The sequence below is a fragment of the Saccoglossus kowalevskii genome, chromosome 2 (genome assembly GCF_978046115.1).
Source record: "Saccoglossus kowalevskii chromosome 2, keSacKowa6.1, whole genome shotgun sequence".
Classification (NCBI taxonomy): Eukaryota; Metazoa; Hemichordata; class Enteropneusta; family Harrimaniidae; genus Saccoglossus; species Saccoglossus kowalevskii.
The window spans coordinates 12189260-12216562 of record NC_140642.1 but is presented as its reverse complement, the minus strand read 5'-3'; the positions used below and the strand labels follow the sequence as shown (position 1 = coordinate 12216562).

The window sequence follows — 27303 nt, the reverse complement described above, 5'->3', positions numbered from 1 at the left end:
TTGTTAAAAACATTTTCATACATATCATTAATTATATTCCACAATGTTCCTCTAATTCTTGCATTCCACAGTGAAACCCGAAGTCCATCTCTCCAAACTCGATCAAAAGCTTTAGAAAAATCTAGGAAAGCAACATATGTAGAATTGTTTTGAGATTTTCGCTGAGACACAATACCTTTGAGTGTAAAGATATTGTCTTCACAGCGTCTGTCCTTTCTAAATCCACCCTGAATCTCACCTAATATGTTATTATCTTCCACAAATTATTATCTTCCACTATCCTGTTGTAACATAAAGAGTAGCGCCACCAGGCGGTGTAAAATCTGTGCTTTTTATTCCTGTTTTTTTTTTTTTTTTTGATTTCACAAATGTCTGACGTGACCTCGAGTGCGACCTCATTGTGTGTTCATTCGTTACGGTGCTGGAACTGTCGATCTGCTGCACAGTGTTGTTTGTGGACGTCGTGTTGCTCCGACGCAAAGCAAGACTGAAATCCTGGAAATCAGGAGATGCTTCCCACTTTCTCCTTGTGAGGCACGGTCACGCTGACGCTGAACGCGGAAGTAAAATACTTCTTCCGTGATTTCTTCAAGGTGGTGGGGGCTTGTGCAGGTGAACTCAAAAATTACACAAGAAGTATTGGTAAGATCACGTAATATTCATTTTAAATATTTCTAAGTGTGTACAAAAGCCGTATTTGTCAGCTGAAAATAATCCTTGAAAATCAACTAAATCGCTGACAGGGGCTCGACGACTTGTACGTAGCTGTTGAGGTGAAAATAATAGTTGCGGTATTCGCCCCATCCCCCTCCCGCCCCTCTACAACACGTACGTATATGGGCGACAGTAAACTTACGTAGTACAACAATTTATGCATAAAAAATATAAAATATGCATATCATCACAACATAACAATTCAACTTACTAAATTAATCGTTATTTGTGACTAGAAAAGCCAGGCATCTACGTATGAAACTCCGGTACACCATGATTACACAGAGGAGAAAAACAACCATCGATCATGCTTTCTCAACAATTTTTATTATTAACTCGACCTACCACAGAGTATCGGTCAGACATTTACTGTGAGCGAAAAAGAACCTAACCGACAGTATTTGCAATATAGCTCACTGTTTCACAAACACAATAGCTGTATTGATACCAGTAGTTTAGTAAATGTAGCAGTTTGCAATGGTAAACTGATATTAATATTGCTACTTTGTTAACAAAACAGTGTAAATATATTTTTGCAAAAGTCTAAAATCAGAGACAGGAAAGTGCTGTTATAATTCACAACATAAATAGGCCATCTACACATGCATATTTCAATCAATTTAAAGATTATCCATTTAAGGGTAAATTGGCGCTAGCTGCTCATCCATAGACTTGTGGCCACCTGCTCTTTATTAACAAAATTAATTTTGTAAGTTGAAGTTGTATGTGTTCATGATTATGATTATGTATATTTTTGAGTTTAGACAATTGTTGTACCATGTAATTTCACTGTCTCTCATAGACGTATGTGTTGTACAGTGTTGGGGTGGGGTGGGGTGGTGCAAGGTATGTATATCGTTACTGTTATTTTTAGCTCAGCAGCCACGTATCATCAAGTCATCAAGCCCTAGTCTAGTCAGTATACTATACAAATGTACTAGTCTCTGAACATTGCACCTGAATCTGGAATTACTGGTGGCCTACTATTTCCGGAATAGTACCCTGGAGAATATTGGAATTTACATATTAAATATATATGTATATTAATATTGTTAGCATATAGTCCAGTAAAACCACACCAATGGATTTCATTTTATATACAATCATTTGTACTGTCTACTGGTAATTGTTTGTTGCAAAGCTACTGGTCATGTCACATATGAGGACATATCATAAATCTGGACTGCTGCTTTCAAACTAAATCACTATTTCTGATTCATCATTTTAAAACATGTCATCACCCGCAGAAAGGTAAATTAAACTTAAGGAAAACGTATTGCTTAATATGAAGTGTATGTAAATAAATATTACAGTAGCGTATTTTTAATTTACTACATGAACCAGACAAACATTTTTATTTAAATTTCTCCCCCCATTTGTGCATGGCTATAAACAAGATGGAAATAGGCCAAGAAGTTTAGCATAGTATCAGCCCCCATTGTTAATTTTATCCTCAGCAGAAGCCTATACTGAATTATCCACAAAGGATACCCAATCAAATATGAATATCTTGTAGCACAATAATTGTTGATGTGTTGAATTGTTGTTGAGATGTATTGCTATGTACATCAGTGTTGTACATTCCCATTATGGCTACTGTCTCAGGAGTTCTATCATCTGTCATAAATGCACTGGAACTCTCATACTGTCCATGCAGAGTACCATAGAACGGGGGTGAATCTTTGTTGATACCATAGCGTGATTGGTTGAATCTACCGGTAATCATTATCATGTGTCAAGTATTCAAAAACCGAAACAAGAAACACAATATTACCACTGCATGGATGTAGGCCCGTTGCTCCCCGGCCATTTGTCCCCCGGCCATTTACCCCCAGCCCGTTGCCGTTGCCAACCCTCGATGTGATTATTGGTACGGGGCAGGTTCGCTTCAACTCTCTCATGCATGTTCCACAGTGATATAGGGAATCTTGGTTGCTGCCAATGACAGTTGTGGCGTCGACCACAATTGCGTCCAATAAATGTATCTTCAAAATAATCTTCTATAATATTGGCTTCATAGGATAATTCTTGTTGCAAAGTCTCAAATGCGTCAATCACTTCTGCTGTTACGAAAGCCAGCGCTGGAAGCATGCATACTTCTAACGCAAAGTCATTGTCTTCTTGGTATTGTTGTTGTAGTCCTTCAGCCTGTACTCTTCTGTAAACGCACTGCGACAGATGGTAAAAGCACCCCTTCCTTGTTGCATTAGGGAATACAGTGACGGCAGCATTAATTGTTGCTGATTTAAAGACACTCATGATGGACGTGGGATTCAGTTGCTGTCTTATATTGAAAATCTGGCAAAAAAGTCTTGTATAAGTGGCTTCTTGTTTGTTTGGTAACAGCGCATATAAACATGGAACTGTATATTGTTCCATCAAAGCATGCATAGTGTATAGCTGGTAAAATAATTCCCGGACAACTTTGAAAGTACCATCGGCAAACCAGTTACCCGGTAGTTGAGTTTTGTAGAACATTTAAGCCAGTGTCTGTGGCAAAGAGGAGAACACGGTTGTTTACATCCTCACTGTCGTATTGCAAGAAACGATCGCCTTGAGGTGTGACCTAGAAACAATAACATAAAATTGATTGAATGACATCACAGTATAAAAATTGTGAATTTCCAGCATGTAAACATGATACATATTACAATATTTATGGTTGCATATATTGACTTATATAGTATGCGGTAAGAGAAGAGATATGCCAGTGTCAAAGTCGTCCATTACTGATTGTAATTAGTAGCAGTGAGAGAAACAGATTTGACTTAATAGTAAATGTGTCAATAACTTTTGTCACACCATTGTTTATTTAAAGTTCACATGTTTTCAAAAGCTACCGAATGTAATGTTCTCATAGTTTGACAAAAATATATTAATATATAGCATTCATGGTATAGTCAACCTATTATGTGACCACCGATAGAACACACAAAAACGAAAAGTTGGATATTTGTAGGACATTTTGATCAATCTCAGCCAAAAAAATTTTACCAAGTCTCACCCAATGTTATTTTATTCTCTTGATCCATGCGCTGATAGTAAAATAACATCGAACGACACAGTTGAGTCCTTGCTAACCACAAATTTTGTAACAAAATATTACCAACGCACACAATATTCTGCCCAATTACAGTCAGTCAGAATTCTAAAATACAGGGGGGCAAATGAACCGGGGGGCAACAGACTGGAGGGCAACAGGCCGGGGTCAAAAGACCGGGGGTCAAGAGGCCTGGGGGCAAAATGCCTGGGGGCAACGGGCCTAGAATCCCACTGCATATCCTAACTTCAAACTTATTTGTAGGGAATTGCATCGATTAACTATTACTCCTAAAGAAGTAAAAGATGCCAAACCGTTCTGCCATCCGATTGGTCACAGTAATAGAGTATTTTGTATATGGGTGTATATGGTATGGTGCATTAGGATACTCACTGTATAGAGCATATACTGTAACAAGAGGTAAGTAAAGACTATTATTATACATCTGTCACAGTAATTCCATAAGTTACAGTGTGCCGAAATTTTGCGATATTTTACGGGGTATTTTGATTCTACTATATAAGGAAAAGCAAATTCCAAATATGGAATGAATACGTGTGTAAGCATCCTCTAATAATATAAAAAAACATGGCTGCCACCAGGGTTTGACTGGACTCCACACAAAGAAGTTCGCTGATTCTGTTCTAAAATTTTTGGATTTCGGCACTCCCATGATATATCTTTAGAAGGAAAAAATGTATAATAATAAGATTATTACGAGCATACCTTAAAGTTCACACTCAGATAGTACGCCATCGCATCGACCTCCGCTGTGCGTTGGTCGATACTCCCACTGTACTGTCTTTGTGCGTACTTTGAGGTAGCCTCGTAATAACCTCATATTATATAGATGATATATATATGTGACCACAAACCTGATCTCTTCCTTGATTTTTATAAAGATGTATGAATTTTAATATTAATCCAGCCAAATAGTCAACTAACACAGTGTACATTGATGACATGTCTCATGTGAAAAAATAATTTGAACATGTGTGTCAGGTCACGTGGGCTTCAATGAAAAATTTTAAAATACAATTGATGGTTAAAATTTGTAGTTTGCTATAACATCCAGTATTGTGCGTAAAGTGCAAGTTGTATGGATGTAGTGTGTCCTGTGTTTTTTTGTTAAGAGGGTGTCCCATAAATAATTAAAGAGGCGGACGTCATCATTGTGGGGTCAGTCCCAATGTTATTCTATCAACTAAAAAAAATCTCTCATTTCAGTTTGTATAGAATTTATAAGGATGCAGAATTACTGAAATTCATATATCTTCACAACAAATATTGCATTTTTTTTTTCTGATTACAGTGCTGTATTCTGTAATAATTCTGTTTGATATGTAACTCAATAAATCAGATGAACGTTCATAACTACTGGGGAATTTGTTTTTTGGAAAATAGTAATTTTTTTTTCATTCACATCAGAATAATTAAAAAAACTCGAGACGAACCCCAATTTTATTCATTCAGCCATAATTCACACGTCGAGCCTATTATTTTGATATATCATTTGTTGATTTTTGGTTAATTATAGTGTTTTAATTCTATTGTTATAATTATATATGATTTTGATCAAATTATACTGATTATTAAGGGGCGTCCCTAAATGATGAATGTTTTCTTATTCAGCGCACAAAAATTATCCACAAATTTTGGGTCTGGACTATAAGACTCTGAAGTGAATGTTGTGGACTTTGTGAGTGTGCATCTTTACATACAGTGACATCAACATTTCTACAACCAAAGACGAACTATTTATATGGAAGATGCTTCAATCGGAATTGTTAACATTTGTTCATTGGCATATCAAAATTCTCAATTGAAACAAAATTATGTTCTGTATTCACCAAAAAACAACATTGATATGTTTCTAGAAACACAACAAACTCAACACAAAAGAAACCATTCTATCAAAATGAGTTGTGTCTTATTATTGCCCCTGCGTTTACAAGCAAAAAAATGTTGAGACCAAAACAACTGATTTTTGGCTAATCTTCTATAAGTGTTTGATAATATCATCAGTCCAGTGGTGAGGTTGGTTATTTTGTATGTAAATCACTCTAGTGCCAAAAAAACAGTTATAATAGCCTATGGGGTTGTAAACTGCATTTCAAAAAGTTATTATATATATATATTGTATATAATAAAAAAAACAAAAAACAGAACAGGTTTTTGATCAGTACTGTAAAATCTCTATTAGAAGCTGCGGCTTCTATTAAAATGGTACAATTCAACCGAGGGGATGCGGCTTCTATTAGAGCATCTAAACATATGACAAATTGTGAATTTTGGTTCTCAATTGTTCAAAAAGAATGGGTGCGGCTTCTATTAGGGATGCGGCTTCTAATACAGATTTTACGGTACTCTCAGTACAACAAAGGCATTCCCTTCATCTTTATAAATTTCAATGGCATTTGGATCCAACCAGCCAATCACTGGAAAATTTATTTAGTGGGCCACTAGAAAAGTTCTGTTTGAATTTGAATTGTGAAGTTTATAAATATTTATAAATATGACTGGAAATCCTTGATTGTACTGAGAGTATTGTGATTAAGTATTTACTGATACAGGCTGATGAAACAAAGACTGCATGCAATATCAGCCAAGAATGAGAAATTCATCTGCTTGAAATTGTTGCAGTTTGATTCAAGGGAATTCACATGGACCTCATTTCATGAAAGTAGCTGTCTGAAGTAACACAATGAATCCATCAATGAAATATGCGAAAAATAATGACATTTGGCAACATTAAGAAAATGTTTGCTCAGACAAAAATATTTAGGTTTTTGCATGGATCCTATGCGACTTATGTAAAAAATATTGTTATTTTTCCTGAAATTATCACACTACGAAGATCCTGTTTGATATGAGACTCATACCAACGTCAACAACAAATGTGAATTACATTGTGTGTTTACGTACAATTTAAAACATGTGCTACGCGACGACCACCACCCTTTAACTGTGATGCTTTTTTAAGACTTTGGATATATCGGGGGGGGGGGGGGGGGGTGTCAAAACTGAGAAGATATTTTTTTGTATAATTTGTACACCGCTGTACTTATGACAGAAAAATACAAAATTGCTCACGAGTTAACCGTTCTAATTTAGCCAATCAGAAGAAAGGTAATAATACGTTAGTGTCTAGGCGACACACTAATGTATTATTACCTTCCTTCTGATTAGCTAAATTGACCTATTTAATCTTTAGATAAATGGCATACTTTATACGAGTACGACCTGGAGGATGGATGGAAGGTGTTTGAAGGGAGGAAGAAGGTAAATGAAATTCCATTTTTTGTTGGCTGAATGTTATTAGAATAAAATTTCTTCTTCATTTATTGCCTTTTTAAAGCTAATTTTTGATGTCAAAAATTTTTTTTAAGGATATTGCTGATTTTGAATGGAAATTCTGGACCGATGCTTTGTTTACACTTCCTGTCTTCTTAGGTATCCTTGGTCACATAGTAATTGGATGGTTTTCAACAACATTTTTACCACAGGTATTATTCATAAATATTTCCAGTCCGTGTGAGGTCTGTTTAATGAGAACCAAAATTCTTAAAAAAAAGTTTAAAAAAAAACAACAACAGATTTTTAATTACATTTTAATTGTTCTGTAACTTTTGGGGGCAGAACACTGACTTTTATTGCGTAGCTAGGTTCTGAATAATTAAACAGTTTCCATGACATCAGTTTTAAATGTTTCATTGCTGTTTAATGACTAGGTATGGTCAGACAGATTTCTGTTGTATAATTGTATAATTTTTTCGTGACTGAATGATTCAGCTGTTACCATAGTTACCATTCTGTAGATATTGCATAGCATGTAATATGAAAATAATGTATCAATTTAAGTAATATTGGTATTTTTTGGTTTGTTTTACAGTATCGCCAACATCTTTTACTTGCCTATTCCCTGGTATCTTTCTATTTAGTATTGGGAAATCTTTCATTTGGTTTCATACTGGCCAATGCCATTATTATGTACACTGTATCGCTGTTAAAGATGCCATCACTCTGCTGGATAACCGGTCTTCTCCAACTTGTGATTGTTAATCATGATCCTATGAAGTCTTGGCAGGTAAGTTTGCTGGAAATCACAGGTTGCACTGAATGTCCAATCACATGTGGCACTGAATGTCCAATCACAGGTGCTAGTGAATGTCCAATCACAGGTGCTAGTGAATGTCCAATCACAGGTGCTAGTGAATGTCCAATCACAGGTGGCACTGAATGTCCAATCACATGTGGCACTGAATGTCCAATCACATGTGGCACTGAATGTCCAATCACAGGTGGTAGTGAATGTCCAATCACATGTGGCACTGAATGTCCAATCACATGTGGTACTGAATGTCCAATCACAGGTGCTAGTGAATGTCCAGTACAGGTGGTACTGAATGTCCAATCACAGGTGGCACTGAATGTCCAGTAAGAGCTGGCACTGAATCACCAATCACATGTGGCACTGATTATCCAATCACAGGTTGTCCAATCACAAGTAAACTGATTGTCACAGACAACAATTATTGATTGTAAAAAAAAATATAATATTTCAAAACAGTTTCATCCAGATTAGAAAAATGTGACTGACAATCATCTGCAACCTATAAACTATAAATAAAATAATGTAGAACATGATAAATTATTCTGGGGAGATTATTAGAAAAGTAAAAGTCACATGCTATTTCTGTATTTCAGAGTGATCTGTACGAGGATGAAGATGAATATTATCTAATGGTTTTTACACTGGCAATGTCGTATTTGAGATTTCTTAGTTTTGCATTAGAATATTGTAAATTACCATCCAATGGTGAACACACACATCCGGGTCTGTTTGACTATCTGGTCTATATATTTTACTATCCATTGTTCTTCTGTGGACCTGTCATGACATTTGATACATTTTATAAACAGGTAAGTATGATCATAGTGACTCTACACAGGGACTGTGGTGTGATGTATATTTAGTTGAACTGCAATGTCACCAAAGATATTTAGTGTGAAACATGTCCTGTTAGCGACAAAATCGAAAGTTTATTAAACATAGTTAAACGTAGAATGAACAACTTAATTTCTTTCATATGGGTGGGGGTTTTTACTCTAAGTAAGTTCAAAAAATAATTTTGTTTTAGTTCGGGTAACAATTTTGTGGACCCCAAGTATGTATAGTAAATTTGACAATCTAAAATAACACATCGGCGCATATACCGCTGGTACAACAAAAACCATAAAATCTAATAATGACAAGTTGGAAACTTGGAATATCTTTTTGTATATTTAATATAGACAGATGATAAGTTCAATGTTTTATTACTACACATTCAAATTTGGAGCATTTCGGAAGGGATGGGCGATTAGCCAAACCTGAACCAGAAATTAGAAATGCTCTCAAGCTTATTTTGAAGATTAGGCTCAAAATGGCCGACTGTAGTTGGTCATTTTGTTCGTAATGAATGTTCATACAGGGCGATATCTCTGACATGTCTTGAGTGATTACATTCACTTTCACACATATACGTTATGGATTATTGTACATATGTATGCGCCATGCTTTTGTTGATACAATGTAAGAAAGCTGATTGGCAACGTTTTCAGTGCTAAAAATTCATAAAAATTGAGCAATTCTGTTACTTTGGAATCAGATCTCAGTCGTGTGGGCGTATTTTGTTTAAACTTTGTACATACATTAGACTTTATAGAACCTTGATGCACTTCACATTTGGAAACAGATTAAAAAAGATTGACTATGGTGGCCAATTTGTTTTATTTTAATCATAATCATCTATGTCTCACACATGTCGGTGCCAGTGAAATTTTTCAAACTTGGTAGGAACATCATGCCTGATGATTTGATTTGATTCAAAATGTCAAACTGGATGTGTTTTATGTGTGGATTATACAATTTGTTTTGTACGATATGAGAATTATCTTATTGCTACAATGTAGGAGGTGCCACTTTGACTGAACAATACCTGGATAATGTACTATATGAAATTACCATTGTTTGTAATTTAATACCAGGCCAACAATCTACACCTATCATTTTTTATAATTGACAAAATCACTAAAAAATGAACGGGGACTATGTTAATTGTTAATGTTCACTTGTTGGTACTTCCTTTTTTTTAGATGAATGAAGTGCCAACCAATTTAACCAAAACAGAATTTATTGCGATATGTAAGAATTTATTGCGGGTATTGTTTTGGACATTATTTATAGAAGTTGGGCTCCATTTTGTGTACTTTACCGCATTTCACAGAAATTTGTATTTATTTAAATACCTTCCAACATGGTCTCTTGGTAAGTACATTTTAAGAATGATTAATATAACAATGTTATGCTTGAAACACAGTGAGAATTCCCACTTATAAATCTGTGTTCACTGTTGATGAAATCAAACACAGTGAGAACAGCAAACATACTGGTAGAATTCCCACTTATAAACCTGTGTTCACTGTTGATGAAATCAAACACAGTGAGAACAGCAAACATACTGGTAGAATTCCCACTTATAAACCTGTGTTCACTGTTGATGAAATCAAACACAGTGAGAACAGCAAACATACTAGTAGAATTCCCACTTATAAACCTGTGTTCACTGTTGATGAAATCAAACACAGTGAGAACAGCAAACATACTGGTAGAATTCTCACATATAAACCTGTGTTCATTGTTGATGAAATCAAACACAGTGAGAACAGCAAACATACTGGTAGAATTCCTACTTATAAACCTGTGTTCACTGTTGATGAAATCAAACACAGTGAGAACAGCAAACATACTGGTAGAATTCCTACTTATAAACCTGTGTTCACTGTTGATGAAATCAAACACAGTGAGAACAGCAAACATACTGGTAGAATTCTCACATATAAACCTGTGTTCATTGTTGATGAAATCAAACACAGTGAGAACAGCAAACATACTGGTAGAATTCCTACTTATAAACCTGTGTTCACTGTTGATGAAATCAAACACAGTGAGAACAGCAAACATACTGGTAGAATTCCTACTTATAAACCTGTGTTCACTGTTGATGAAATCAAACACAATGAGAACAGGAAACATACTGGTAGGATTCCCACTTATAAACCTGTGTTCACAGTTGATGAAATCAAACACAGTGAAAACAGCAAACATACTGGTAGAATTCCTGCTCTGGTGTGGCTCCATGGTGAATAGAACACCAAGTTTCTATGATAATCTAATGCAAAGTCAAACATAAGATGGCAAAATCAATTGCTCTAATTTTGAAAATGAGACGAGTTGTTGATACTAGGCTGCTGATTGATAGAATCTGCTTCCTGGCACGTCCAATCAAATCATTTAATTTACCTGAGGTAAAATACAGCTTTTCCTAAGACTTTCATATACAGGTATGTAGAGATGTTCATGGACGTTAGGCTTCAGGAAAATCGGACGATTATTGGGACAATATAAGCCGCAATTCCTCTGAACAAACATTGCTATTGCTAACAAACAAATACAATAAAAATAATGTTGCAATGTTAATGTAATACTGTAAAAGGTTTAATTATTCACTGAGTTTTAATTTTGCTTATTTCGCTGACTGGAAAATGCGCTAAATTAAAACCCAGTGAATATGTAAAATTGGGCATAGAACACATTGTCTAAATGATAAAACCGTGAATTTAAAATCCACTGAATATGCCCCAAATGGTAAATCAGCAAAATTTAAACCCAGTGAATATTAGTCCTTTTACAGTAATATTGGAAAAGAGATCTTGGAATACAAAATGATTTTAATTAATTAATAATACTGTGCGTGACCCACTCTATAATAGCATTATCTATATATCGGTATATATTTTTTTAAATAATTTTTTATTTCGTTTTTATCTATACATGAAAGAATTAATATATAAGATATACCCATGTTTGCACACAAAAAAAATACACAACATTGTATGTGATTTGTGTAATGAAATTTCTTTTAAATGGATGTACAAATACAGATGAGTGGATATAGGATGTATACAAATGAATGTGTTTGTTTTTCATTGTTTGCACAAAGCGCACTTGCATTACCTATTAAATTGATATTTGCTTTACATTAAAAGTAAAGTCTGGATTAGTCATGTGACTATATATTAAAGTTCAACCAATCAAATTTAATGTCACAAAGTCATCTTGAATAAACATTCCTAGATAGAGCAAATCAATCTATGTTTGTCACATCCATATGAAATATATTTTTTTTTTTACAAGTTGTTAACTTTACTTGTGGCAGATTCCAGGGGTGGGTGGGGTGTTACAATATAAAATATATGTGAACATATATACATGCACATGGAGAATACACAGAGTACAACAAATGGTGAACAATTTAAACTACTGTAAAATGATTAATTTTCACTGGGTTTAAATTTCGCTGATTTAGCATTTCAGGCATAATCAGTGGGTTTTAAATTCACGGTTTTACCATTTAGATAATGTGTTCTATGCTAAACTTTACATATTCACCAGGTTTCAATTTAGCGCATTTCCCAGTCAGCAAAATAAGCAAAATTAAAACCCAGTGAATAATTAACCATTTTTCAGTAATTTGTGTCTTAACATCATACAATTGCACCACCTTAACTAAAGTCATATACACCTTTCCAAATCCACTTGATTTTAAAATTCCTGCTGTTAGAAAAAAAATAAGACTCTCAAATTTTTAATGTAAATTTCTTGAGTGTTACAATGTAATTTTATTATTTCATACTGCTACTGACAAAATAAAAATAAAAAAAGTATAGTCACCAAACTACATTTCGGCAACAAAAATGAAAATGAAAATGGAGATTTTGTTAGCAATATTGTTATATTTGATTCCCATGGTAAATAGATTTGTGTCCTAAAATTGTTTTCCTTAGCATATACCGGTAGTCAACAAATTTTACATGATGGGTTCTTATTATTAGGAAAATAAAATAAAATTCTGATGGTTAATATTTAATTCTTGGGAAATGGTTTCACACAGATTTTGGAAATTTTTTTTTTCTATCAGATTTCTACTGGGCAATGATAACTAAAAGTAGATGCATTTATATACAATTATCTTTTTAATACTAACAACATTTTTATACCTTATATTGACAGCTGGTATTGGATTTACTCATGTTCAGTTTTTCCATGTCAAGTACGTGGTCATGTACGGGCTACCTCATACGCTGGCATTATTCGACCATATAAACTCTCCAAAGCAACCAGCCTGTGTTGCCGCCCTCTATACATTCAAGGACATGTGGAGGTAGATTCTTTTGTTTATTAATGAAGGGAAATCCGATATTTAAATTGATCATATATACTGATCATAATTTTATTTGTTCATTGCTTTACCTGTAATGATGAAGGCGAGGTATAGAGTTCACTTGTGCACTGATGCTTAAGAGCGGTAGTCGTGCCACAAATGCACGAGATATATACATGTAGGTATCATATAAACAAAGATGGCGACTTTGGCTGTTGCGCATATTAACGAATAAAACTAAGACATTACTAAGCATTAATTAGGTATATTTTTAGGTGATTGGAAGGTATCGAAGGAGTCACTGGCGATAATTAGTGCAAGTCAAACCTAGGTCAAACCTCATACTTTTGATTTCCAGTACCGGTAGAAGAGTGCATTGCATCGTGGGAAAATCAGTATTTATCAACACAAATGTCACACATGTGTAGTGCGACAACTACCGCCCTTTCACTATTTATCGTGACCAGGATAACCAGATGAATAATTTGTGTCCATTCTTTCTCAATCTTGGTTATATTTACCAATTATCTAGTTACAGTTCAGTGTTGGCAAGTCTGGCACATACATTCTTGGAAATATTTTTTTGCCAATCACTGAAATGTGAAATAGTTCATTTTAGCTTTTTAGAATTTATTGTCACTGAAAACCACAAAGTTAATTTAAATTTACTGATTTGTCATAACTGCATACATGAGAGGAAAAAAAAACGTACTTTCATTCGATTTTATCTTTGCTTTAGTAAAGAAATTTCATTTGAAAATAAGATATTCTTCAGTACATTATTTTTCTATGTTTGTTTGTTCGCAGGACAGCATATCATATGAAATGTGTACGTTTGTATTGCATTTGATTTCTCGACTGAATGTGTTGAAGTTTTTTTGTTTTTGTTTTTATGTACAGATATTTTGATAAAGGTTTACATGTCTGGCTGATGAAGTAAGTGTATATTGATAAGGGTTTCTATGTGAAACTGTGATGTGCATGGTGGCTGATTAGCCTGTCATGTAGGTGTGAGTAGTGCTTTTGCCGAACAAACTGTATCAGACCTCATGAATGCCTGACAGAATAGCGCATGTCTTGTCGGCAAGATCAATACTGCGAATTTGCCTTCTTGCAATGAGTTTCATTTTGGTGGCCATGGTAACACCGTGAATAAAGGCTGTGTTTGCATTGCCGGCAAAATCACAGACCGTTTTCAACAAGATGATAAACATTTGGCGGAAATTTGCCAGCACCTTTAATGTCACACATAATGAAAACAAACGAATAAACTCTTTGATGGCTGTCACTATCTGAGGCTCCTGCAATTTTTTGGGGAAGTGAAAAAGTACATTTTGTTGGGTTTGGAGCACTGCGGAAGACGCAATCACATGACCTTTTCAGGCTAGCTGGGTGATAATATATGATGAAGATTACATTTTGTGAGAGTTTAATCGGCTCTAGGATTCAATGTATAGCCTTGTACTAGCGTTTAAAAATGCGTGTAAACAGGTAACACCAGCATGGCACCAGCATTGAATGTATAAGGTCAAAGTGCAAACATTTTTGACTCCCATGTGCGAAGCACAAAATGGGAGTCTTTGCAGTTAGTGTGTCTGTATGTGTGTGTATGTGTGTATGTGTGTGTGTATGTGTGTATGTGTGTCCGACTGTTCCACTGCTATCTCAAGAACCATACATCAGTTTTTGATGAAACTTGGTGCATAGATGCTCTGGGCCAATGCGCAGATTTGATTAGGTTTTGGTAAAAATCCATGCTCGTTAATTACCTAATTTGCATGACAATTAGCTAATTTTTAGCTGTTCTATGACTGTTCCACTGATATCTAAAGAACCACTCATTGGATTTTGATGAAACTTGGTACATAGATGCTCTGAACATATGCGCAGATTTGATTAATTTTTGGTAAAAATCCGTGCATATTAATTACCTAATTTGCATGATAATTAGCTATTTTTTAGTGGTTCCATGACTGTTCCACTGATATCTAAACAACCACTCATTGGATTTTGATGAAACTTGGTACATAGATGCTCTGAACTAATGCTAGGTTTTGATTAGTTTTTGGTAATAATCCGTGGATACTAATTACCTAATTTGCATAATGATTAGTCAATTTTCGGTTTTTCCACTGATATCTCAAGTACTAATCATCACATTTCAATGAAACTTGGTACATAGATGTCATACGACACTGCACAGACCTGATAGTTTTATGGTAATATCAGTACATATTAATTACCTAATTTGCATAATTAATTAATTTTCAGCATTTGATATAAGTAGTTAGCATTACATTTCAATGAAACTTGGTACTTACATACTCAAGGACTATGCAGAGATTGATTGTTTTCGATAAATATTTGTGCATATTAATCACCTAATTTGCATAATTAGTTAATTTTCAGCTTTTCCACGGGTATCTCAAGTACTAATCATCGCATTTCAATGAAACTTGGTACATAGATCCTTTAGGACTATGCAGAGACCTGATTAGTTTTAGGGTAAATAATTGTGCATATTAATTACCTAATTTGCATAATTAATTTTCAGCTTTTCTACTGATATCTAAAGTACTAATCATCACATTTCAATGAATCTAGAATTATGCAGACCCAATTAGTTTCCGGTAAATATTTGTGCATATTAATCACCTAATTTGCATAATTAACCAACTTTCACACTAATATCTCAGGTACTATACATCACATATCAATGAATGTACATGGATGCTGTAGGACAATAGACAGACCTGAATAATTGTGGGTTAAAATCTGTACATATTAATTACCTAATTTGCATAATTAACCAATTTTAAGCTTTCACACTGATATCTAAAGTACCGTAAAAACTCCAAAATTTCGACCGGTTTTAAATAATTGGTGTTAGATATGTGACGTGTTTTTAGAGTCAAAATTAAGGTGCATTTTCGGACGGTCGAATTTTTCAGAATAGAAATCAGCAAATGAAAAAATGGGGATGATAGACAGTGTGCTTCATTAGTTTTTAAAAAATGCAATGTCCGTCAATTGACGTAAACTTCCTCATGTTTCACGGTAAAAGCAAAGGTCGTGGCCGAGTTGTAACTCAAAATCTAAACAAAGTCATCAATCAGTGAGTATTATGACAAGCAAAACAAAACATCAAGACGCGGAGAAGAGGTCAGCACAAAACTAATAGGTCAAAAGACAAAGCTGTCTTGCACTACCTAGGAAAACTTGCGAATGTTCGAAGTACAGGTACCCATTGGACAAAAGATGCATGGAAGTTTAGCAAACTATCTCCCCGACCCAGTGCAATGTATCCGGTTAGAATCAAAGCTCACGTGTCCCTTATTTGAGGGACCAAATTCTGCCGTAAATTCGCCCTTGGATTAAAAAATAAAATGGGATTTAAGAAAATAAAATGGGACTTTTAAGGTGTATTTTGGCGTCATTTTTCGGACATTTCAATTAATCCTGCCGGCTAAAATAGAGTCTAAGTTTTACCGTAGTCATTGACGTTTGTCTATTCAAGAGTACACGTGTATGATTTTTATCGTGACTAGTATTTCATAACCATTCAACAAATTTATTTTGTGTACATTATTATAATCACTTTTGAGTACAGTAATAATCAACAATTCAGAAACGCAGCATGCCGAGATTTTTGTGTTCGTTTTTATTTGAAACTTCGTTTATTTAGAATATATTTTCGTTACCAATAAAATAAAAATCTCTCAGTCAATCAGAAACCCGGAATCATGCCTTCGAGGAAGGTCCCGTTTGAACGCTCACACCGTTTTTTTTTTCGTTTGGGGGAAAACTAAAACTGGTCGAAATTTTCGAATAAGAATGAGTCGGCAATTTTTAGTGGAGTCGAAAATTTGGAGGTAAATAAAACACCGAAACCCGGCAAATAAATAGGCGGTCGAATTTTTAGAGGGGACGAAATTTTGGAGTTTTCACGGTTCTAATTATTCCATTTCAATGAAACTTAGTACAAAGATGCTCTAGGACAATGTACAAACCTAATTAGTTTGGGGTAAAAATCTGTTCATATTAATTCCCTAATAAGCATAATAATTCATAATTTTTTGGTTCTAATCACATTTCAATTAAACTTGGAGACATAGATTTTCTGTTACATTGCGCAGACCTGATTAGTTTTACACTCAAATCTGGTCATATTAATTTTCTGATTTGCATAATTAGTTTTCAGCTAAGTAATTTCGAATTATATTTAATGTGTCTCCAATACTCTCAGCACATGGGAGTTCTTTCTAAGCTTTCTTTGATTATTGGCTGAATTCATTAGTTTACAATCTAATAAGAGAATGACATCATTAAATACCTGTGCACATACTCTCTTTTACAGGTACATCTATTGTCCACTTGGTGGATCCAGACATGGCCTATTCTATCAACTCATTTCATCCTTGTCCTGTTTCATGTACGTGGCATACTGGCACGGCGGCGAAAGTCATTTATACATTTGGTGTCTACTCAATTGGTTGGGAGTCAGTATGGAAACCTTGGGAAACATGTTTCTTGATTTGAAGTTGGTGGAGAATGTGCGGGTAATGGCTGGATATATATACTTTTCGAATAAATCCAGATGTAACTTCTCTGTTATAGAAGTACATGCGATTGTCAAAATTCAAAATCAGTGAATAATATTATTGCATTCAGTTTGCAAGTGGAGGTGACAACAGCGCCCTCTATTTTTAGATGGCATTTTTGGACTGATGCGTTGTTTGCTGGTCCAACTTCGTAAACACACAACACATGCAAATTCAGATCATCAAATAGTTTCACATTTTTGTCCCAAGACTCCAGAAATTCTATGTAAGAGCCACAGTGAGAATTTTGTAATTGCTATTTGAATCTTCTGTTTTTCAGACACAACTACCAGAGTGTTTTGTTCATCGATTGAAAGCCGTTGTGATGAGTCCATCTTTCATTATGGCTGTCATCTCAAATCTTGTTTTCCTTGGAGGCAATACCCTTGGTTCTATTTATTTTAACAGAATATTCCAGGATGGTAAGTCGGGAACATCCATACCTGGGAAGATGGCTACTCTAACTTGGCAACCACTCTTCCAGTTTAAATCACCTCCCCACTCTAAAACCTCTTTAATAGGACAATTGTGTGGTCATGTTTTGTTCTTGTTTGGAATTGAATTGCAGAGTTGTTGTATTATGAGGCAGTATGAACAATGTCAAGCATGATATAGTTGTACTTTATTCTAGTTTTGCTTGAGCAGAAAATTGTATTCACGTAACGAAAAAAAAACTATGCAAATGCACTTCAAAATACCACGAAACAAACGTCAGTACTTTTGTCAATACACAAAACACTAGTGTTCATTAATATTGACACTGTAATGTCAAAACAGTGATTTAGTTTTATTGTATCTATGGGGAATGAACTGAGTTTGTGCGAAATATGTTCAATGTTTTATTGGCAATCATTTCAGAATTCCATTTAATTGAATTTCATGTACCAATACATTTGAAATGTGTGAATTCACAAACCCTTTCCTTGGGATGTCGCATAACAATCTACCAATGCCGCTTATGGGAGTTAAATTTCTTCACTGACGTGTTAATTTTATTATTTTCAGGTTGGCCGAATACAACATTATGGTTTGTTCTGGTTTTTTATTGTCAAATTATGTTAGTTTCTAAACTGCAAACAAGATGGAACTATTTTTAAATGACTTGTTTTATTTATGCACAATGTATAGTGAATTATCAAATTCAAATTGTGTGCTGTGCTGTGTAGTTAGTGTACGTTATTTTATGCATATTATAGAGGTCACATTTCCTCAGCTGGTTGTGAGATATGTGTACTGTATTGTTTTTCATTTCACCATTGTGTGTAATGTAATGTGTTGTCTTAACTTTTGTATAACAGTAATAAAACATTGTAAAACCAGAATTTGTGTGCCACAATTATTTTAAAGCTTATACATGATTGGATTTATCGATAAGCTGAAGTAAAGTCAGCATTAACTGAACAGTGGTACAATTAAAATCCCAATAAACCATTTGCCTTGCATACATCTCAATTAGCAACATACTTCTAATAGAACAAATGTAGTATTATCAATATGTAAAAGTTGCAGCATATGTCCCTTTAATGTGCATGCTGAACATCCCCTTTCTATATTAAAACTAATATATAAAAATTAATGCAGTTTACAAAAATTTTATATGCATAAAAGGCTTCCTTAAAACAATATATATTATATCAAGATTGGCCATATAGTATATTAAAATAACAAGCAAATAAAAAAAAAATATGACAAAGCTAAAACAGCAAAGCAAGCCCAATAATAAATACATTTAGTTTAAATAGCGACTCCATGTTTCCAGCAGTATACTTCTGCAATGTAATCTATAGGAAGTTTAGAAACTCAACCTTAGAATGATGTGAAAAATTGTATCCAGACTTTCACGATAAAATTAATGACCACTGTTTCCCAAGCCTCATTCATTTTGTAGTTTGACTTGTGTCAATTTGATTTGAAGACCATGAGCATAGAAGACATTTGTAATTGTAAATTTACATAACCTTGACTCAACCAAACTTCACATGATTGGTAAAACGCCAATAAAAATAATTTAAATACACCTGAACAAAAACAAATTGTTCTTTTCCCCCATACAAGACTGCTAATGTAAATGCTTTCCGTTGAAATTTATAATATCATATCACTGGTTGATCCTTATTGCTGGAGACGTTTTTATTCATTCCAGTTGTGTAACTCTTTCTCAACTGTGTCCAGTGCATCGCCTACACATGTAGGACCAGCTGGAACATCATCATAATTGTAATGGGGTATTAATGTGTTCACTTTGTAAGACTGATAAAACATTGTTTTCACACCCACCATGTGATTGCATTTGATGTGCGTTCAAAAATATTTATGATAGTAAATAATTTGTTTTTGTTTATCACTGAAAAAAACTGCCTGATTGCACGATGGATCCAAAGTTTTGTTTTTAAAAAAATGTCTCAACAATAATGGAAATCCGCTGTTATCCACATTACCAGGCAATACTGATAAGTGATCAACCATGAGATGCAGTTATCTTTTTTGTCAGCTGTTCTCACAGGTCAAGTCATTTCATCATTGGTCATTGTCGACATCAGGATCATAACCCAGCACGGGACCCAACCACTTCTCAACTTCAGGAATATCAGCCTTTTTCCGACTGGCATAGTCCATCACCTGTGAAAGTTAAAATGAGAGTTTCGTGAAAATAGAGAATGAATCTGAAAAATAGTTGCACTGTGTTGTTATGCTTATAAACTTATGAATGTAAAGGATTAAAATTACAATGGAACACAAAAGACATTTAATAGTATAGACATAGGTTGTCCTTGGTATAATAAACTAAATAATGTTTTGTGTCGTGTGAAACAAACAAATACAGAAATGTCTATTCATTTAACCACGCCATGCCAGAATAAATTTGTATCGCATACTCTCATGTCTTACCTGATCTTTGTTGACTTTACCAACTGAGAAATAATACGATTCTGGATGGGCAAAATATAAACCTGACACAGACGCAGCTGGTTCCATTGCTAATGACTCTGTTAGTTTAATCCTTGATTGATTCTCTGCATCCATCAAATTCCACATCGTTAGTTTTTCCATGTGATCCGGTTGACTGGGATAACCTGGAGCAGGACGGATACCCTGAAATGAAAATTGATTATTGGTGTATTACGAGTAGTGATTGGGCAAACAACATTCAAGAATAATGACAGAGAATCAAAATAAGACAATTATATGTTCTACTTGATGCAGAGAAATACAATTTGAATGAGGTACTCACTGCGTATTTAATTTTATGAAGATCCTCTGCTCCTAGCCCCTCACTCGATGCATAGCCCCAGAGTTCCTTCCTGACACGTTCGTGAAGTTCTTCTGCAAATGCCTGATAATGAATTGTAAAATTAATAAGATATAAGCAGAACTGATACTTTAGTAGTTAGTGTGTAATTGGATTGGGGATCCTCAATTTTATAATCAAAGAAAGCTTAGAAAGAACTCCCGTGTGCTGAGAGTTTTGGAGACACATTAAAAATTAATTCAAAATTACTTATACTTGAGATATTGATGGAATAACTGAAAACTAATTATGCAAATAAGGTAACTAATATGAACAGATTTAGGTGTAAAACTAATAAGGTCTGCACAATGTACCAAGTTTCATTGGAATGTGATTAGAACCAAAAAAATATTAATTATTATGCTAATTAGAGAATTAATATGAACAGATTTTAACCCAAAATTAATCAGGCTGTCTATTGTCCTAGAGCATTTATGTACCAAGTTTTATTCAAATGTGATGATCAATACTTGAGATAATAGTATTAATTAATTATGTTAATTAGGTGATTAAGAAGCATAAATATTTACCAAAAACTAATATGGTGCATAGTCTTAGGTTCATTGAAATGTGATGGGTACTATTTAAAAGTTTCATTGAAATCCAATGAGTGGTTTTTAGACATCAGTGCAACAGCCATAGAACAGCAAAAAATTAACTAATTATGCAAATTAGGTAATTAATAGGCACAATTTTTTATCTCAAAATTAATCAGGTCTCTGCATAGTCCTAGAATATCTATGTCGCAAGTCTCATTGAAATGTGATGATTAGTACTTGAGATATCAGGTGAAAAGCTGAAAATTAACTAATTATGCTAATAAGGTAGGTGATTAATATGCACAAATATTTACCAAAAAACTAATTAGGTCTCTGCACAGTCCTCAAGTAACTATGTACCAAGTTTCATTGAATCGTGATCATTACTACTCGAAATATCAAAAGCTGAAAGTTAATTAATTATGCAAATTAGGTAATTAATATGTATTGATATTACCCTAAAAACCATCAGGTCTGTGCAGTGTCATAGGACACCTATGTACCAAGTTTTATTGAAATGTTGTGATTAGTACTTGAGATATCAGTGGAAAAGCTGAAAATTGATTAATCATTATGTAAATTAGGTAATTAATAATATTAACAGATTTTTACCCCAAACTAATCAAATCTGTGCATTAGTTCAGAGCATCCATGTGCCAAGTTTCATTGAAATCCAATGAGTGGTTCTTCAAAAATCAGTGGAAAAGTCTTGAAACAGCTAAAAATCAGTTAATTATCATGCAAATTAGGTAATTAATATTCAGATTTTTACCCAAAACTAATCAAATCTGCGCACTAGTTCAGAACATCCATGTGCCAAATTTCATCAAAATCCAATGAGTGGTTCTTCAGATATCAGTGGAACAGTCTTGAAACAGCTAAAAATCAGCTAATTATCATGCAAATTAGGTAATTAATTTTCATAGATTTTTACCAAAACCTAATCAACTCTGCGCATTATCCCAGAGCATCTATGTACCTAGTTTCATAAAAATTTGATTAGTGGTTCTTGAGATAACGGTGGAACAAAAAAAGTGACATACAAACATACAGACATACAGACATACAGACAGGGTAACTGCAAAGACTCCCTTTTGTGCTTCGCACACGGGAGTCAAAAAATTGTAACCTTGCGTGTTAAAGTTTATAGAGGGTTTTGTCTTGTGACGTACTTTGTGACTCACATGTACATGATTGTTCTGAATTGCATTGTGGGAGAAAAAAAGCACAATTCACTGAACGTTTTTGCCTTGTTTCAAATCAGTCTGGCCCACAATAAATCAGAACAGAAACGAATCTATTGAAAACACTATTCAAATCGTGTTAGCAAAGGAAACTCACATCATCGAATTGGAATCAGAAATGACTGTCAGCACTTGGACGTGCTGAAGCTCATTGATATTTGAACATTTATGAAATATTTACCTCAATTCGTGCAAATTCAAACCATCAAATGTTAATGAAATAGTCCCAAATAAGTCTATGCTTTGCATGTGCAACTAAGCATGATTGAAACCTACCTGTACATTTCTGAGAAATGGCCCCACATGTGTATTCTTTGACAATTAAGCAGTTTCAAAATATCCCTGACCTTGCATTCTAATTTAAAATTAGGTAGATTATTTCTCCACCTATACATCTTAAACTGATCAGAAACGACTACATCTTTTTGGAAAAAAAACCTAGAGTACAATCATAATTACAGGCACAGGTGCATGTACACAAATATATCATTTATACATAAACGGCCGATAAAACATACCTCTGCTAACCTATCAGCCAATGCTTTAACCATAATACTATTGTAATCATCATGCTCCTGTTCATACTTATTCGCAAGTTCAGAAACTCCAAATCCTGCAGATACTGCGAAACCTCCGATATAGTCCCGTACATTTGAATCCTTAGGTGCCACAAAGTCAGAAAGACAGACATACGGGTCGTTGGATTCCTTTTCAGCTTGTTGTCGTAGTCCATAGAATACAGACACTGGTTCACCGCATCGTGGCATGACATCTTCTTTATAAACGAGGATATCGTCACCCACGCTACACGCAGGCCAGAATCCGCACACACCACTGGCTTTTATGAGTTTATTGTCTATAATCTTATTTAACATATCCTGTGCATCGTTAAATAACCGCTTCGCTTCCTCTCCTATGAAATGATACAAAATAACAAATGTGAAATATGCGATAGTAAGAATAAAGAATATATAATCAATATGTAAACTGGCAGTTGAGAGTTACGGTGTCAAGGCAATCTCGGGTAGCCGATTTCAACAATTTAAAGATTTTACACTATTATTTAGATTATGTTGTAGAAACTTTGCATGACAACATGTAGTCAGGATCATGAAAAGTGTCTTTGGTATTAGCACAAACATATCTTTACCAGGAACAATGATACAATGTTCTCCAGTACCGTCCAACCTGTGTTTGAACACTTGTCATAAAGACCATGGATGGTCGCTACAAAGAACCATGATGTAATAAGAAGCTTTCAATAATTCATGTATGATTTATGATGATGATTATTAGCCATTCAGAAGAAAATTTTCATTACTTACCAACTTGTTTGTCGTTGAATATTTTGGGATACCCTCTGTTGGGATATTTACCACGCAACTGCCAAACATCAAAGAACGGTTTCCAGTCAATGTACGGCACAAGTAATGACAGGTCATAGTTGTCAAGCGTCTTCAGTCCAAGGAAACTTGGCGTTACTAAACAATAAACATAATGTATTACAGTGAACACCAGGATTGATGAATATCGGTATATTAAAAGATAATGAAACCTGTTATGCCAAAAATCATTACCCAAAATAATTACCATATTTTCTCTATCAGGAGCACATATAACCAAAAATTACATTTATTGTATTCTAGATCAACTGAAACAAGTTTCATTTTTTTATAGAGCAGATACAGCAGTGCTCTAAAAAAGTCATGGAATGGTTAAATAAATGGACATTTCTGATTTTCTTTGTTTCTCACAACACAAAATATTTTATGATTTCTGTATTATGTTATTAAATGTCACTGGTACATGCAGTTAATTTCAACTACACAGCTAAAATAGAAATCACTGAAAGAGAAATCAACATAGTTGAACTCTGCTGACCTTGCCCTTTGTTATATATAAATATTATTCCCTTTATCATAGTTTGTTTCAATATGAATATGCATTGTCATAATTAATTTTGAATACAAACAAGTTTTGGGGTTGAAACAACATTGGGAAAGCAGTTTACCGAATGTCTGTGATAGATGTAAATATATTACAAAAACATTGGTGCCTAATTTGTTTAATTATTTTAAGGGACATAATTTCGAGCTTTATTCAAAGTAATTCAGATTTGTTATTATAAAAACAAATGCCGCATCTCATAAAAAAAGTGCTGCATTTAGACGTGAATAGATTCATAAATCATGCAAGATAACAGAAAATCTTAGCTGGCGTTTGTCCAAGTATTTTGTACAGGTGTCTGTTAAAAATTAATGATTCACTGGGACAAATATGAACTGCCTTATTATATTCATTGTGTGACTACTGTATTATTTGAAAAGTAAAAAAAAAAAAATGCCCTCTATAAATAGCTATATTGATGCAAGCTCTGCTTTGTATGCAAATCAACTTAAATAGTTAGGTGGTGACCAGTGGAGGAGGAAGTCAACAGTACTTTTGCCTCCAGAGAATCTACATCTTCAAACACTGCAATCTTTGTTTTTAAAGTGCGTTTTTAAATTACTATTATAAAAGCTCTATCATTCTGTTCTAATACTGTAAAATACTTTATTTTAGCTGGATTTTATTTTCACTGAATCATTCCTTCAGCGAAAATAGCGAAAATTAATTCCAAGCGAAAATATAGTATTCCACAGTAGCTGAAACAAATTCCTGTGAATTTTCATTTGTCAAATGAACTGTTTGTCAAATACAGAATACCTATTTTTGAGTACAATTTTCTTTTCAAAATGTGGATGCAACGTTTTGCTTTTTATGTATTTTTTTATGTATTGTTTTTGATTTGATAACTTTGGACTAAACAGATTTTCTATTAGCTTCAGATCTTGATCAAAGTTTGGCACCCAATTCATAAGAGTGCTTATATTGATTTTCTCACAACTTGTTTTCTGTAAAGATTTTTGGTTTGCAAATGTGTATCAGACTGTGCAAAAACTCCCCATGAGTTGGTTTTGAAACCCAGTATAGTATTCCCATGGGATATGGGAGATACATTACCAAAGATATTATTACAAGATAAATGATTTGCTTCATTGAACAGACAACAATGCATATTTCCACTGAGAACAGTGACCTTAGAATGTGCATCACCAGTGATCAGTCAAAATATTTTAACAGATTTTCTTAATTTTTGCATGATATTTTCATACAGGACATCTGTCATTCATACTCAGGGAAGACTTTATACTGATGAATAAGGTGACCAAGTGTGATAAAGTTTGGATTAGAATTAGTAAAGTTATTGTGCACACAATAACAACTATTAAAGATGACGACGACAACAACAACGACAACGCCGCCAGACAGACATTTTTCCTTTAATATACATTTCCCTTCTATCTTTGATGTTACGGGCAAGGTAAAAATCATACATACCTGGACTAGGCATTGACTGCCAATCAATCTGGAATTTCAGTTCTCTGGCTTTACTAATAGTGACAAAACTTCTCTCCTAGAAAAGAATATTAATAAATGCATAAATGCAACAAGATTGGTAACAAAATAATAAATATCGAAATTCAGCAAATAATGTGCTTTATGATCTATCAATTTATCCTACTTGAAGTGAATTATAATGTTCTTCTCTTGTTTCTTCATATTCTTCAGCTATTTCTTCAGTAAATTCATCATATTGCGTTTTATCCAGTAACGATGAACACTGTTGAAAGTAAAAAGATGCATGAAATGAAAACTTGGTACCGGGTATACTATGAATGAGATTTGATTTTCCAAATTATGCACGTACCCAGTAATAATTTAAGATTGCATCTAAAAGATTTGTACGCATAACTCATTTCGAGTCAAGGATCATTTTACTACATATATGACAAAAATTCAAATAATTTAGAGGATAATGCAACTTTAACAATACCGGTACTTATTATTTATTCCTTGTACAACAGAGAATGCAACAGTACAACTTATATAAGTGATGCCAACAGGTACAACTTATATAAGTGATGCCAACAGAAGAAATCACTCATTAACCTTTTCACCACCAGACTTTCTCGCCCAAATTTGTCTGCACTTTTTTTCTCATATTCTTCAATATTTCTGGAAATCAACTGTAAATTTTGGTGCCAACAGGCAGAATTTGAGTAGAGTTTTAACTCAAAAGAATTTGGCTATTTTTGTCCTATTCTTCTGAAGGAAAGTGCAAGACTATAAACAGACTATTTTGTGAATTTGTGATAAAAAGAGGAAACTAGTGATCAAAAGGAAAAATATAAATAAAAAATGTATTTTTTCTTACCACAACCACACTTTTTGAGGCATCCAAAACATGTATGACCGGCGAGGTATACCTGGGAGCTATCTTCACTGCAGTATGCGTCTTGGAAGTCGTTGCTCCTCCTATTAAAAGAGGAAGCTTGATCCCCTGTCTCTCCATCTCCTTGGCAACGTGAATCATTTCATCTAGCGAGGGCGTGATCAGTCCAGATAATCCAATAATATCTGAAAATCATAGATTTAGTGGTTTATTTAACGGTTTGTTGTATCCAAATGTGATTTTTTTATATGTCATGCCTCACCAACTTGTCTACATATTTAGTTTTAAATGCTTTTTAACACATTAAATTCTTTTTTTGCTGTAACATTTTGCA

The 27303-nt window shown here is 34.1% G+C and overlaps 3 protein-coding genes across 3 annotated transcripts in view; 1 reads left to right on the top strand and 2 right to left on the bottom strand.

The window, feature by feature from the left end:
• The first annotated feature begins 369 nt into the window (after positions 1-369).
• LOC102805306 (protein-cysteine N-palmitoyltransferase HHAT-like) lies at positions 370-18943 on the top strand. The gene is made up of 12 exons (XM_006814700.3): positions 370-642; positions 4019-4174; positions 6969-7036; positions 7144-7260; positions 7647-7841; positions 8462-8677; positions 9893-10064; positions 12870-13020; positions 13921-13956; positions 17378-17579; positions 17902-18043; positions 18627-18943. The coding sequence occupies exons 2-12, from the start codon at positions 4060-4062 to the stop codon at positions 18716-18718; spliced, it is 1506 nt and encodes a 501-aa protein (XP_006814763.1). The 5' UTR covers positions 370-642; positions 4019-4059; the 3' UTR covers positions 18719-18943.
• Positions 2485-3192, bottom strand: LOC102805415 (uncharacterized). Its single transcript, XM_006814701.1, has one exon. It carries the CDS (start codon positions 3190-3192, stop codon positions 2485-2487), a length of 708 nt encoding a protein of 235 aa, XP_006814764.1.
• LOC100374464 (methionine synthase-like) overlaps positions 18710-27303 on the bottom strand; it is a 23057-nt gene continuing 14463 nt past the window's right edge. The window contains exons 18-25 of the mRNA XM_078008037.2: positions 26952-27154; positions 26259-26357; positions 26075-26150; positions 24019-24174; positions 23212-23606; positions 20854-20955; positions 20511-20714; positions 18710-20240 (exon numbers count right to left, since the gene is read on the bottom strand). Of these exons, the coding sequence (XP_077864163.1) occupies positions 20139-20240; positions 20511-20714; positions 20854-20955; positions 23212-23606; positions 24019-24174; positions 26075-26150; positions 26259-26357; positions 26952-27154 (1337 nt within the window). The 3' untranslated portion in view covers positions 18710-20138. The remainder of the gene's footprint in view (positions 20241-20510; positions 20715-20853; positions 20956-23211; positions 23607-24018; positions 24175-26074; positions 26151-26258; positions 26358-26951; positions 27155-27303) is intronic.